The sequence below is a fragment of the Marmota flaviventris genome, chromosome 9 (genome assembly GCF_047511675.1).
Source record: "Marmota flaviventris isolate mMarFla1 chromosome 9, mMarFla1.hap1, whole genome shotgun sequence".
NCBI classification, from domain to species: Eukaryota; Metazoa; Chordata; class Mammalia; order Rodentia; family Sciuridae; genus Marmota; species Marmota flaviventris.
Window position 1 is genome coordinate 118965452 of NC_092506.1, and position 12547 is coordinate 118977998.

Sequence of the window (12547 nt, forward strand, 5' to 3'; positions counted from 1 at the left end):
TAACCAGCAGGGGGGAGAGGCAACCTTCCGCCACAGTTGTCTCCATGTCCAAATTGGAGGTTCTTGTTTTAGAGATTCTAGAGTCCAGTTGTTTGACTCAGGTTCACTCTCCTGGATTGCAATAAAGCAATAGATTTGAATCAGGTTCTCTTTGCCAATGTCTCTGGTCTCATCTCTGCCACTCTGAGCCAGTGGAGAAGGCAGTCTGGGATCAGGAACATAGTTAGCCTCCTAGCCCTCAGTGATCCAGATTATGACCACACCAACTGTTTGTTGGTCCACACCCCTGTCTTCTCACCACTTCGTCTGCTTGAAATGTGGCTGGATTGGAAGTGCCCCTCGAGAGGAGAGATCAAATACAAATCCATTCTCATGCTGGTGGGCAGGGATAAGAATTTTCCAGATGGCCAAGAGTATTGCAAATGAATTAGCTGGAGGGTGGGTTGGGGCAGGGCAGTTTTTCTTCGTGAACCACATCTGGCATGTACTGCACCAAACTAATTATCTTCACTAATAGTTAAAAGTCAAATAGCACATACCTTCTGAGCACAGCACCCACACAGGAGTCCAGTAAAAGTGGGTTATGACAGGGCAAAAAGGCTTACAGGGTGACCAGTTGCATCCTGTGTGTGGGTGAGCACAAGGTTTGCATTGAGAGGGGCACTGATGGTATAATGCAACCATGGAGCAAAGAGCCCAGCAAGATCAGTGGCAGTCAGTATGGCCTGCATGTCCCATTAAGAGGAGAGAAGTGGAGTTTATTAACATGATGGTTGCAGACAGTGACTGGAGAGAAGACAGGGGCAGAGTCCCTAATTTTGTCCAAGCTTACCAGCTCTTTATGTGATTCCTTGAAATAGCAAGCTTTGAAGTAAGATGTGGACAAGCTGAGGGCTACTTGAGTATGGCCTGAGGCATGGGGCAATGTCACAGTGTCACTTTGTCTTGTATTACATAAGAGTGGATTTCTGCAAAGCTGGACACTTGGAATTGTGACAGCAGATTAGAATTTAAAGAACTCTTACAGAAAATCCCTTTGGAAAGTGAACAGTTCCCTAAATTACACTTTTATGCACACCTATGCATTAGCCCTTTCTTAAAAAGAGATCCTACTGTAGCAACTTCTTATTCTTGACTTTATCTGTTTCCCTATCAAAGCACCTCTTGGCAGAACTTATTCTCCAAAATTCACTAAAAGTTTTTTCTAGATCTCTTTATGGTCTCATCTCATTTTCTTTGAAAGACCTCATCTCTTACCCCAGCCTAAATTCCAGGGGTCTCTGGGCTCACTCATTGGGCTCCATCTTTCTTTCATCCATACTCACTGCATGGGGTCTCAACTGTGAGACTTATGTCATGAACAACTTTGACACCAATAGCCCCTGATGTCCATCCATACCCACACTCCAGGTACACAGGCAGCTGTCCTCTCACAATCTTCTGTATATGTATAAGCATCTGCAACAGAATTCTGATTTAACCCATGTGGCCCTTCCTGCATTCTTTCCTATATCAAGAAATATCCATTCTATTCTATGGCTTAGATTATTTTTGGCTCCTATTTATGTCCCACATCCAGTCCCTCAGCAAATACTATTGGCTCTGCATCCTAAAACAAATCCAGAATTTAGTCAATTCTCTCTGCCCCAAAGCTTGAACCCTTATCCAACCCACCATCATCTCATACCTGAATTGTTGCAGAAGCTACCTCCCTGGCCAGCCCCTGCCCTTTCCATTTGTCATCAGCACAAAAGCAAAAGGGTTCTTGAAGAAGTTTGGTTAGATCATGTAGGTTCTCTGCTCCAAACCCTCCAATGCATTCTTGTTTCACTCAGTAGAAACTGAAAGCTTTGCCCTGGATCTTGGAGCTAACATGTTCTGGGCACCCCCCTCACATACCTGTCACACCTACTCCATCCATTTTCCTTGCCCAATCTGTTGCAGCCACATGATGTGCTTAGCTATGAACATTTTGTGCTCATGTTCATAGCTAAGCACTCTTCCACCTAGGGAGAGTTCTTTCTTCTTAGAACATTACATGTTGGGGTATTGCTGCTTTACTCAAAATTGCCTTATCAGGAACAAAATATATTCCATGCATGTCAAAAGAGTTATTATGTATAACTATAGTTATTAACTATAACTATAAAATATACTAATAAAAGCAGAAATAAATAAATAGGGAAAACAAGTCCCTTTTCAGAGGCCTTCTGACTGCCCTCTAAAGAATCTGAGTCTCTCTTTTTACTGTTCTCCATCTCTCCCAACTGGCTTTGTTCTTCTTCTTTCAGCAGATCCCATCTGAAATACTATTTTTTTTTTTTTTTTTTTTGCTATGATCCACCTCCTCTCAGTAGAGGGTAAGCTCCATGAAGACAGGGGCCTTTTCCCCCACCTACTGCCATTTTCTGGCTTCTAGAATAATGCTGGCTCATGGTAGGCACCTGACAAATAATTGTTGGATAGTTGTGTTAATAAATGAGAATAAAAATAAGACAGGGCTGAAAAGAATTAGGACTGTTAAAAACCATATTTGACTTTTAATTTTGAAAACAAATTAAATACAGTTAAATTAAAAGAGATCAGATGGTGCAGCTGCCTGGGCTCCCCCTCACCCCAGCCACTGCCCTGGAAACTCCTAACCCCTGGCTTCGGTTCTTTATGGTGGGGCTCACCAGCAATGGAGCAGGGAACAGACTGGGTTTGAAAAACAAGTCGTCATTGTGGACCCAATTCTGACTTATAACAAACTCATTCCCAACAAAGATGAAGGCTGCAGTCCACCAGGGTTATAATTATAAATAAATATACATGCAGCTAAGAGAGGATATTAGGTGAAAACAACTGAACTAGCAATCTGCCAAAAATAAAATAAAATAAAATAAAAATCCTCATTTTGTTGTTCATTATTAATTTCCTGAAAATAAGCCCTAGGTTTTTGGCTAAGAAGGTGTTCTCATACCAGCCAATTTGACCTTGGTATTCAGGGCTAGTTTTCATGAGGCAGTAGAATGCCCAGACATAAATTCACTCATCTATAGATGCCCTATGCCCACCTCCTTCCTCTGTCCCATGCCATCACACTTGATGCCAAGGAGTCAGTTTCCAAAGCAATATCCAAAGTATAAGAGGTTGGGGAAAACATCCTGCATGGTGATTCAGGGGTCTGATTTAATCAGATGGTTTCATGAATACAGTGGGAAGTTATATTCATTTCAGAATAGGCAGCCAATGCTATACTGTGAATGTTAGGTGTCTGGACTGAATCCCACGTACACATCCAGGAGTGGTTTCTGCATGGCCCTCAGACCTGTCCTATAAATTTTAATGGAGTAAGGGAAGGGGCTGTTAGCAGTTAAAAAATAAACACCTCTGCAGTAGGCACAGGCCCTTTACTTTTCCTTCACGTGGGAGGAAAATTGTGCTTCCAACTTTCAGGAGCATGTGATCACCACCAGAGGGGCTGTCCTGGTCAGAGAGCCAGGGACCTCTCTAGGGTCCTGGGAGAACCAGGGAGCCACTACTCCCTGGGTAGAGGCAGCAGTTTGCAACTCTGTTCTCTCTCTGGAGTGGAGAGGGGACAGCTGGATATGAGGTGGGCCGGCTCTGCATGCTCCCAGCTTCAGGAGAAGTGAGATTTTATTTCCCCTTTTATATTTTAAATTAGAATGAGCAGTTTGTGCTCAAGTCTCCTTTCCTCTTAGTGTCCAACTGATCCCTGCCCCTTTTCCCTAAATCTCTCCAATCTAATTTCTCATCCCTCAAAATAGGAGCAGAAAGAAGTTGGGGACTCTCCTAGCCCCTTCTACTCTCAAGGCTGGAGGAACCGTCTGCCTCACCTATCATTGCTTACTGTAGCCATGAGGCCTGCAGTTTTCAGTAGCCACAGGAAGAAGGTTTCTTCCCTCCCCACCCTGGGCCAGGCAAGGGGCTATAGCCCAGGGCAGGGTGGGGAGGTAGTGTATGGATAGTGGGGGTCATGTTGTTCTTGGTCCAGGTCATTCAGTGACCTGTGTGGCTCTAGGCCCACCTCCTTTGCCAGTGTTGGAGAAGAAGGCTTGGAGAAAGTGGGCAAGAGAAAGGGAGTTCATTCCCACCACAGCCTGAGGTACAGGAGGAATCCACTGACAGGCTTAGGCTCCCCCCACTCAGGGCCGGGCACCTGTTGAGATAGAAGACAGCCTTATTATGCTCTGTAAACATGAACCAGAGGAGAGCCAGAGGTATGTCTGATTTGGGAGCAGTGCTCAGGAGGAGCGGAGGCCAAGGAGTAGGGCATTCACAATGCCTGGAGTTGCTCTCTATCTTCGGAATTCCCTGCTGAGCATCCTGTGTGGTCGTGCTTGGCCAAGGACGGAGCAAGGGAGGGCCATGCTCCACTTCGACTGCAGGGTCTTCTCACCTCCCTCCCAGCCCCAGCAACACTATAGGGCAGGCGTGGATGCCCATGGCACTTGCTTATATAGAGGGGAGCTGAGCACTGGCTTTGCAGGCAACCAGACCCCCTTGCCCTCAGGTCTTTCAGGCTCCCTGGTCACACTGGATGGAGAGAACAATAAGTCTGGAATTTCTGTGCTTAAATTTTGTCCTTTGTCCTGTCATCAAGCTGGGCTCTCTTTGAAAGCCCCCAGAATAGAAAGGAGATGATGGTAGTTCCTTAGGAGTCTGCCTTGGAGGGCCCATCAGCTGTGGAGAGAGGATGGAAGGCCAAGAACAGTGTCAAAGAAGGAGGCTCCTGTGAAGGGAGAGGGGGAACAAAAGAGGTGTCAGCTCAGGGTGGGATCAGACAGGGAACAGCCAGTGTGGTAAACTGCTCAATGTTGAGCCCCTAATGGAGGTCTTCCTGAGGAGGGTCTTCCACTAACAAGATAGGGAATGAACCCTATACCAAGCTCTATACTGATTTGTTCCAAATGACACTGGCCAAGGTGACTTAAGATCAAGGGACAAAACAGACAGAGTGACACCCTGTAGACCCTTTGGGCAGGGTGTCTACAAATGTTCTGGGGCCAGAGAATAGATGTCTGTCCACTGCCTGAGTTCTCACCTCTGTGTGTCATGACCTAAATAGGGAGTCCCAAGTAAGAGGTGTTTTCAAGAAGCAAAGTAGGATCATAAAAAAGTCCCTCAAAAATTCTTGGCATGGCCAAGTACAATTCACTTGTGCCAATATGTCACCTTGGATAAGTTACTTTGCTTTTCTGAAATCATTTCTGAACCTCTAAATTGTAGGTAGATCATATAGACTACCTCAATAGAGGGATTTTAAAGAATCAGATCAACATAGGTGACACTTATATTGTATTTATTATGTGCCACAGATTGTTCTCAGTACTCCCGGCAACTCATTTCACAGATGAAGAAAGAGACAGAGAAGCAAAGTTAGGTCAAACAGAAAAGGGTAGGCCTGGGTGCTAAAGTGAGCACTGGGATATATGCTTTCACTGTGTGCTACACTCTGACTACAGAACCATGGTGCCTTTGACATGGAGCAGTGCATGGATCTTGACACACCCAGTTAACTGAGGGGGAACCAAAAGAAGAAAATGTAACCTTTGGATGACGGAATGCACTGAGCATGTCTAAATAGCAGTCCTTAAATAGTCTAAATAGCAGCATAACCATAACAAGTTGTCTCAGTGGACATTTTTTGGAGTGTCTGGTGGCAGAAGGACCCAGCTATGTGGGTGAAGGCTGACACCTGTTAAGCATCAGGTGGCAAAAAGGAAGGAGACTTGGCCACACCTCTTCCTCTCTGGTCCACATCTGCCCTGTCTTTCCATGATGAAAGACTGAGAGCAAACCCCTTAGAGACTAATGCTGCACCCAAACCTGGTGTTGTGCTGTGCAGTTCAATGCCCTCCCTGGTCTCCCTCCTACCTTCATCCTGAGGCTCAGATCTCCACTGAGGGGTCAGTGAAGCCCTTCTTCCCCTCATTCACCAACACCGGTTTCTCTGTTCGTGTGTGCCAGACCAGGATCTGTGTGTCCAGAGACACAAAACAAAGTAGGGCAGGTTTTCAACCTCACTCTGCCACCTCGCTGCTGCCTTCCACCTCCTGCAAGTAGTCCTCCTGCCCCTCCCTTGCCACCCTTGTTCCATCAAGACTTTCTCAGTTGTTCTTTATTTCTACCTAACCCCTCATTCTTGCTGTTTGTTCATGTGATGTATTCAAAATATCTGTTGGAAATGAGATATATAGAACAGAAAATAGACAAGTCCCAAGATTTCACAAGTGTGTATGTATGTATGTGTGCACATGTATATGTGTGTGCATACACAGGTGTGTGTGTATCTGCCATGGTGTGTGCATGTTTGTGTGTGTGTGGGGGGGGGCAAAGAGCACATTTGTTTAGATATACGGCTAATAATTCTTAGTTATGACCCTATGGCCACCCCTCTCATGTCCCTGCCTACTTTCATTGTGGAAGATAAACTATCTTCCTGGGTGGGGGTTTCAAATAGGCAAGATCATTTTGAGGTGTCTCCTTGCCCCTGATCTGGAGAGAGGCTCTTAATGGTCATAGGAACACTTGCATTACAGTCATTAATTCTGTAGAGATTCCTACCTTGGTACAGTTGGATGCCTTGGGCTCCAAATCATTGAGGGTAACAAGTTCTCGAAGGAGGCTACTTTCCTGGTAGCCTCCTTTCACGCCACGCAGCTTGAAGTAAGCCTGGCTTCGCTGTAGAATGAGCCTCAGGTTGACAGCAAATCCAGCCATGTCTATGGCAAATGGTCGATGGGGATCGAACACTGTCTTCCAGCCAACCACCTTCCCTGCCCCGTTCACCCGTGGGGCCTCATAACGAAGTCCACCAACAAAGGCCACAGGCCACACGGACACCCTCCTGGTGCTGCGCATCTACAAGGGGAAGCCAGAGTCAGAACACCTGAGTCTACCGAATGGCACCCATCCCCAAGGGAGGTGAAATCAATTAATTATATGTGTGGGGTCCATTTAAAGTCATGGGGAAGGGAGATACAGTCCCACCCTACCTCTATATGCCATCCTGTAGATGGCAACTGATGGGCTCCTGCAAAGGGAATCTCCTCTAGGCTGCAGGAGGACCCAACTCCCAATCCAGCTGACCACCTTCTCAACGTGACCCAATTGCTGTTTTCTCCCTTGCACAAAACATTTCATTGTGGCCATTTATCTATCTGAAATGATGACTCCTCCTCCCCTAGGCTTGCATGACCCAGGACTCCAAAGAAACTCAAACTGTTCCACTGAAAAGGTTTCTGGTTGTCATACAAAGTGGCCCTACTCAAAGACCTCAAACTGCTCCTCTACGGCCAGGGCCATTTAGGAGTGCCACCACCACTCTTGCCTTTAACCAGTGGAGGATGCTTTTGCCAACATATGGTATTTTCTGTGCCCTTCCCTGGTCCTCTTGTGTCTTCACCCACCCCAGTTTGGCAACCCCCTTTCCTGGGTTTCCTTATATGTATGTACCCACACCCAAAACTCCCCAGCGTCTTTCTTCTTGCTAGAGGCCCTGCATCCATCAGCATCTCCAATCTCTGTCTGCCAACTCTCCTTCCTCTTCATCCCTCCCGCACCTCCTCAAAGAGCTCCAGACTGTAGGTATTGTCGTCGTCAGCAAAGTACACCACACCAGGCTGGGTGGAGTTACGCGGGAAAGTCTCTCGCAGCCAGCGCAGGGCCAGGTTGCGCTGCATGGTGCCCCGTGGGATGCGCGGGTCACGGGCATCTCCTCGCAACTTGTAGTTGCGGGGTGTCTCCACATGCAGGTGAGTGTAATTGAGACCGGTGTCGCGCAGCAGGCGCGCAGTCAGTGGCGTACGACGAGGTGCATCCTCCACCACTAGCCAGTGCAGGTTGGGAACATGCAGCAGCGTGTTGGCCATGCGCGTCAGCTCGGCCTTTTGAACTGGGCGGCTGTAGGTGGGCGTCACGACGTGGATGGTGGGTAGGGTGTCGGACCAAGGGGGGGGCCTAGTGTATACGTATTCGGTGCGCACGACCTCCACGATGTCACGGTCGGACATGCAGTACTCCCTTGAGTCTGCGCCTGGCACCGCATCCCGCCGTGGGTCGCTGCCCTCATCTGCAAAGATGAGAAACAGGCGGTGTGGGGACAAATGCTGGCCTGGCTCTGGCCCCATTACAGGACACTGACTCCAACTACCCTACTAAGACAGCCCTCTCTACCCACTCTGCAGGAACATCATCAATATACTGCTTTATTTGCAGGACCTGTTAGAATTAAAGTTGAAATCTGCACCCCTGGAATTCTCACAGGGATTTCCCTAACTCCCTAGATGACACGGAAATAATCTCTCTCTTATCTTCACATTAGACAGTCCTGTAATTATTTGAGTACAGCTGGCCATAGCCCAAGCTTGCACTCTCAGTTCCTAAACACACTGGATTTTATATGATGGTGTCCTGACCCTCCCTTCCCTAGTGCCCTCCTTATCTGGTGCAACTAACTACATAGCAGATTGACACTGACACATTCTGTGGTGGGGATGTCACAAAACTCAAGGGCAGCATTAATCTCATGGCTGCAGCACACTGTGGACCCTGAAGGATCCCAATATTAACTTGCCTCAGATTTTTTTTTTTTCAAATCTTTTAGTTAAGTGGGGCCTCTTTCCCCTTGGCCATATTAGAATCAATTATTAGAATCATGGTGCAGAACCTAATATTTAATTATTACATTGGATTTTAGTGAGTTTTACCCATAATTGTAAAAATAATTTTGAAACCTGAATATTATTCCTGATTGCATATATTCCTCCATTTTCGTATACAAAAAAAGAAAAAGAAAAAAAAGAAAAAAAAAAAAGGACAAACAGACCTGTTTTAACTTCTTCCAAGGGTTTGGTGTTAATCTCCTAATCTGCACCTTCTTGGCACACTCACTGAGCTATCTGAGACACTAACTGCACACCACTGTACTCTCACCCTATTAGTGTTATTGTCTCCACCTCAAGAATGCCATCAGGGACACTGAAACTTGCAAACCCTGCTCTCTGAGTAAACAGTCCCAGACATGGGGATATTACTTCCTGCAGGCAACTTGCTTCAAGTGCAGGAAGCTCTAATGACCTAGGTATTTCTTACATGCTGGACATCCTCTTCCATGGGGAATTGAGCAGTCTTATAGAAGGAAAATCAAGAGCAATGGCATTGTTTTCAATGAGTTTCTACTTTCCAAATTATGTCATTCTGTTTGAAAAACTCATGTAGCAATGATAGTGTGGCTCACATACTCTCAGTGGAGGGATCATGGTCAGAGGACAGACCTAGAAACCTGAATGCCTGGGTTCAGACCCTGTCTTTCTGTCTTTATTAACTATATGTCCTTGAACAAGTTACTTAGCTTTTGGTGCCTTGATTTCAGTGACTGTAAAATGGAACTAATAATAGCATCTATTTTATTGAGTTATTATGTAGATTAATGAGTCGAGACACTTGAAGGACTCAGAGCACTGCAAGGCATATTTGCTGTCATTTCCTGGTGTGTAGAAGGACATTAGCTGTCCTACTTCCTCATGGCTCCATACAGTTTCAGTAAAGATGAAATGAAAGGGCTGGAGCGAGGTCAAAGAGAGAATGCTAGGCATCAACCATTTTGTTCCCTCCCTCTGTTCAACTTCCACCATCGTTAGCAGCATGCAAGCTGTGTGGGTGCTTGTGTGGAATCCAATACGGATGAACCTAGAAGAGGACCTGCTCCAGCTCTTAGTGCTCACAGGCCAATGGCACAAGACACATAAGAGGAGCTGTGAGTCCATTACCCATGCTACAGAGAAGATATTGTGGCAGGGGGAGACTAGCACAAGTACAGGTCTTCAAAAGTGTTTTTTTGGAGAAGTTTTGGGTAGAACTGTGAAAAGAAAACTAGGTTGAACTAAGAGGGATGGGTGTTCAGGATTCTGACAAAGATATTAGGTTTAATTCATCCTATGGTCAATAAAGTCTTAGAAATCATGGTTTGGAAAGGAGATTTAGGACCATTTTGCCAAGTGTTCTGCTGTCCAGATTATTCCAAACATTTGCCCTGGGAAAGTTCTCTATGAATTGGGATTCTGTACCTGTACTCTGCCCTTCTCACTGGCTTTAGGGCTTCTGCACTTCTGAGACATAAAGGCCTCCTTATGACCCTAATGTCATTTAACTGCAGATTTCACTCAATCCCTCTTGGAATGTTCAGAGAAGACAATGTCAAGTTACCATCCTTGGGAAGTAAAACAGCCTAATGTCTCCAACCCTAGCTCTGCCAGCAATGAACATACTATAATCATTTTTCTAGATGGTAGTTTGAACCCCTCTGGGATGATGTATTGGCAGGATAACAACAGTTCTAAACTGACAAGCACCAGAGGCATTGGGGTCAGCAGAAGATGACATCAGAGAAGCCCAAAGAGTCCAGCACAGGCAGTGAGGCTACAGCAATCTTAAGCTTAGCTCTTTCTCCTGAAAGCTTCGGGAAACTCTAGAGGTTTGCAAGATGTTTATCTGTGTGAAGCAGCACAATGTAGGCTGTGATTTGTGGATATGGCCTGCATCTGAGTCACTTGAAGGTACAGGCTACAGTGGAAACCCAGATCCTACTTCAGTACCACTGTCTTCATCCCTGGGATAGGCTTGGGTGCCTTCCTGTTTTATCATGATCACAAGTAAGATAATTCACATTGGGTTGGGGGGAGGGGGGTCGTCCAATACTAGTAGAGTGCCTGCCTAGCATGTGAACACGGGGGAAGCCCTGGAGTCCCTTCTTAGCACCATGGGTGGGGAAAGAAGACACTTTGCTTTGGTAGAATTGCTGCTTCCCCCAAGTGTTGCATATGTGTGTGTGTATTGAGGGCTGGAGTGGGAGGGGACAAGAAAACATGAGACTGAAGGCTAAGCAATGAGAGCAGATGTGGAGCACATAGAAGCCTTTGGGGTATAAAGTGTTTAGGTGTGAGAGGGAAAGGCAACCCTGGGACTCAGCTGGGAGAAGGCAGTTCAAATCCCAATTCTTCCACTAGCTTCTGATAGGACTCTTCCTCTTTCCAGGCCTACTGCCACTAGATACTAGGGTTTTCTAAGCAAGAAAAGGGGACAAGCTATATACTCTTCTTAAAGGTGCTATAACACAATACAGGGTAAGGTTGGTGGTCCAGTGGTAGAGTGCTTGCCTAGTATACACAAGATGCTGGATTTGATCTTCAGCAACCCAAAATAAAACAATAACCACACACACACACACAAAAAAAAAAAAAAAAAAAATAGGCCAGAAATCCTATCCTTTCCTCCTCACTCCCCGCTAAGTGATCCTGTTCTTTGCACATGGGACCAGGAGGTAAAACTGTATATGTAGTTGTCTCTGCATGTGAGTATTAATCATGTTTGTTTTAAAATTTTCTGTATTTGATTTTTTTTGTGTGTAGGGTTTTTATTTGTTGTACTATGGATTGAACCCAGAGGCGCTCTTCTGAGCTACATCCCCAGCCCTTTTTATTTTATATTTTGAGACAGGCTCTCATTAAATTGTGAAGACCAGCCTTGAACTTGCAATCCTCCTACCTCAGTCTCCCAAGTAGCTGGGATTACAGGTGTGTGCTATGGCACCTGGTTGTTGCTTTGGCTTCTTGGGGCCTTACAGACCTGAGAAGGGGCTGCCTCTCCCAGGACTAGCTAGAAATAATAAACAATTGTCTGCAAACCACTTTTCATATGCCAACAAACCAACTCAGAGGCACACCCCCACCCACCTCCTTTATCAAAAACTGCAAGCCAATCTTACCCTATCCTAAATCACCAAGTACCAGTACCAGACAATTCAAAGCTACCTGCCATATCTTGGAACACACTGAAATTATTCAAACTGTCAAAATCCCAGGCCTGCTCAGAGGTTTTGCTCAGCTCTTTCTTTCCTGCAAAATCACAATAGAGGCATATCTACAGGCTTGCCTCTCGCCCTTTTACTTCCTGAACAATCCCTGTGTCCCTGTGTAGCATGATATGGCCCCTCCTCTTGGGAACTGAGAGTAACAAGCTCTTTCAAGGAGCTCTCACTAAGGAAACTGGGCTGGGGACTAAGCAGGGAGGGTAGGCAGGGCTCACCCTTGTGCACAGCAAGTAGAGGTGCAAGAGTGCTCTGGTGCCAGACAGTGATGAGAAGAGTCCAGGGCAGCACGATGAGGACGATCGCAAGGATGTCCCGTCTCTTCGGCATCTCCAAGGCTGGCTGCGCCCACAGCTCCTCATTACCTGAGTGGCGGTAAGGTCAGGAGAGGGGTGGCCACAGGGCAGCGGCAGCACAGGGGAAAAAAGAAAAGGCATGGGCCGGCCGGCCAGGCATGGAGAGAACAGAGAAGCTGAACGCTGGCTAGTAGGTCTTACCAGCATTCACAACCCACCCATTGCGGAAGCAGGTTTGCAGAGTCCAGCCTGACAGGAGTCTGAGAAGGGGCAGTTGTCCAGGGGCAAGGTCAGGAACCCTCAGAGATGGACACCTGTAAGAGAGAGCAGAAGAGGATGGCCAGAGACCGAAGCATGGGTGTGGACCCCCAGCAAGAGT

General features: G+C 46.4%; 1 protein-coding gene across 1 annotated transcript; it reads right to left on the reverse strand.

The window, feature by feature from the left end:
* Nucleotides 1-5894: 5894 nt before the first annotated feature.
* B3gat1 (beta-1,3-glucuronyltransferase 1) lies at nucleotides 5895-12232 on the reverse strand. The gene is made up of 4 exons (XM_027945537.2): nucleotides 12091-12232; nucleotides 7569-8077; nucleotides 6571-6867; nucleotides 5895-5981 (listed from the first exon to the last, which is right to left on the reverse strand). Exons 1-4 carry the CDS (start codon nucleotides 12200-12202, stop codon nucleotides 5895-5897), a joined length of 1005 nt encoding a protein of 334 aa, XP_027801338.2. The 5' UTR covers nucleotides 12203-12232.
* Nucleotides 12233-12547: the final 315 nt, after the last annotated feature.